The sequence below is a fragment of the Artemia franciscana genome, chromosome 12, assembly GCF_032884065.1.
Source record: "Artemia franciscana chromosome 12, ASM3288406v1, whole genome shotgun sequence".
Taxonomy (NCBI): domain Eukaryota; kingdom Metazoa; phylum Arthropoda; class Branchiopoda; order Anostraca; family Artemiidae; genus Artemia; species Artemia franciscana.
Window position 1 is genome coordinate 10,618,133 of NC_088874.1, and position 2,821 is coordinate 10,620,953.

General features: G+C 33.1%; 1 protein-coding gene across 1 annotated transcript; it reads right to left on the reverse strand.

Annotated features, from left to right (window-relative positions):
• Positions 1-520: 520 nt before the first annotated feature.
• On the reverse strand, positions 521-952 carry LOC136033430 (uncharacterized). Its single transcript, XM_065714180.1, has one exon. It carries the CDS (start codon positions 950-952, stop codon positions 521-523), a length of 432 nt encoding a protein of 143 aa, XP_065570252.1.
• Positions 953-2,821: the final 1,869 nt, after the last annotated feature.

The following is a 2,821-nucleotide window of genomic DNA, read 5'->3' on the forward strand; positions in this document are numbered from 1 at the left end:
GTAAAGTTCACTCGGCTGCTTGAGTCGAAAACCAAGACTGCTTTGTCAGCTGCAGAAGCTTTTCATTGCTGACGAAGTCAGACCATCGTAGGTCATCAATCCTCCTCAGGCTCTTCGCATGAAATATGTTTATTTTATTGAGGGTTGCAGCTGATGCTTGCCATCTCTATGCTACGTAAAGCATCAAAGAGCAGACTAGAGTGTTGAAGATCCGCAGTTTTGTTGTGCGACTGCTGTTTGTTTTTCGCCAGAGGTGACGATTCAGACTGCCCGAGACAGAAGACGCTTTAGACAGTCTCGCCTGCAGCTCGGGAACAAGTGAGCTATTTGAAGAAATTATGGATCCCAGGTAGGTGAAGTCTTGAACAACATCGATGCTATTGGTGCTGTCCTTGCTAACTGGAGAGTTAACAGCAGGAAAAGACGGGTCTAAGGCAATAATTTAAGTTTTGTTCCAATTTATATGCAGTCCTATTTTGGCAGCTTCTTATCACAGAATTCGGAGCGCTTCTAGCAGTTTCTACATGGAGTCTGCAAGAATCGCCAAGTCATCAGCAAAATCAACATCTGTGATGGTATGATCTCCAAATTTGAGCCCAAGGCTGAGGCGTGAAATGTTTTTTGTCATAACGTAATCTAAGATGACATTGAAGATCTCTGGGGCCACTGCACATCCTTGGCGCACCCCTGTTGTGATTTGAAAGAACGGGCTGCGCTGAAGCTTTACTTGTACACAGCTCTCCGTCCCATGGTTCAGCTTCTTGAGAAATCTGCAATATTTCTCGGGTAGGCCAGTCAAATCTAGAATCCGCAAAAGAGCTTTTTGATCAACAGAGTCAAATGCAGCACGGAAGTCAACGAAGGCAATTAATGCTTTCTTTCGGAACTCTGTGGTCTTCTCTACTATTTGTCGAATCGTGAAAATCTCCTCGATGGTTGAACGATCCGACATAAAACCAGCTTGCTCCGGTCACCGTATTTTTTGAATGATGAATTTTCGAATGATGCATTCATATGGGAACAAAAATTTCATTTGACTTGTGGACTCAACATTCTTGACTAAAGTTTTCTGTTTTTTTAAGTTTAACTCTGTTATTTGATATAATCTCTGTTTGTTTTGGGTTTTTATATCATATAGTGATTTTTAATAGCTTCTGGTCTGGAAGATTGTTTGAATTATTTCTGGTTATTTTTCTTTTAATTAAATTATCTACATTTCTTTCATAAATATCTTGCGAAAAAAGTTTTATTATTAATTTCTCTCCGTTTTCTTATGAACTTAGTCTAAAAAGTAAAATAATACTTGGTTTTATTTTGTTTGTCAAACACTTATCAGTATATAAGGAGTAGTATAATGAAAAATCAATCACCAATGCAACAGCACACACATAAAAAAAGACAAGGAGAAAAGGAGGACTGTTTTTTTACGTTAGTAATTGATATAGATAAGTACTTGAAAGAGTCCTTAACCCTACTCATACATTTAATCACATAGGTTAAACAATAAACTAAATAAAAAAACTTTAAAGAATTCCAAACTATCTTCCATAAAGAAACTGAAAAAAACTAAAATAAAAATAAAAAAGGAAAAAACTAAAAAAGAAAACAACTAAAAAAAGTAAAAAAGAAGAAACTAAAATAAGAAAAACTAAATAAGAAAAAAACTAAAAATAAGGAAAAACTAAAAATAAAATAATAAAAAAAGGATAAACTAAAAACGAAAAAAAAACTAAATAAAAGACAAAAACTAAAGAAAAAGAAAAATACAAAAAAGACAGAGAAAAAATAAAAAAAATAAAAAATGAAAATAAAAAAAATAAAATAGACGAAAAACTAGACAAAAAAAACAAAAAAGGAACAAAAAAAAATTAAAAAACTTAAATTAGAAAAAATAAAAATAAATTAAGAAATTGAAACCTTTAAAAAAAATAAAATATAAAGAAGACTAAAAAAATTAAAATTAAAAATCTAAATTAGATAAAAAACTAAAAATCTAAAAGAAAAAAAAGAAAAAACTAAAAAACTAAAAAAAGAAAAAACTGAAAAAAAAAAAAAAAATACTAATAAAAAACTAAAGAAAGTTAAAAACTGAAAAAAATATAATACTCCCACATGCAACATTTCCAAATCATCTGGGATGGGTAAAGTAATGCAGCAATGCAAACTTATTGTCTGGGATGAGTGCAAAAAGGCACACACAAAATCACCCGAGGCTCTTGACTGATCATTGTGAAATTTGCGAGAAAATTCCAAATCCTTTGTTAGCACATTAATTCTGTTTGCGGGAGATTTCAAGCAGACATTACCTGTTATTCCTAGATCGACACCTGCAGACAAAATGAATCCTTGCCTTAAAAATTCTAATCTATGGGTACACGTAAAGACATTAAAATCAACTATAGAAATGTGTGTTCGATTGCAAAATGATCACTCTGCTGAATTATTTTCCGATTAATTCCTGGCAATTGGAAACGGATGGCTCCCAGTTGACTCAATTTCAGGACGTATACAACTGCCTCCTTAATTCTGTAATTGAATGACGTCAAAAAATGATTTGGTTGAAAAGGTATTTCCGAATATTCTAACCAATTATAAAAATAAAAAATGGCGAATTGAACGAGCAATTCCAGCAGCCAAGAACAAAGACGTCCACGACAATATTATTATGACGAAGATTCGAGTCCAGGCAGTCATTTAAAAGTCAGTCCACAAAGTTCTGGAATCCATCAGAATTTTTAAATTCCCTGGATCTCCAGGGGATCTCTAGGTGTACCAATAATACTGTTGCGAAATATTAACCCACCAAAGCTTTGCAACGGCA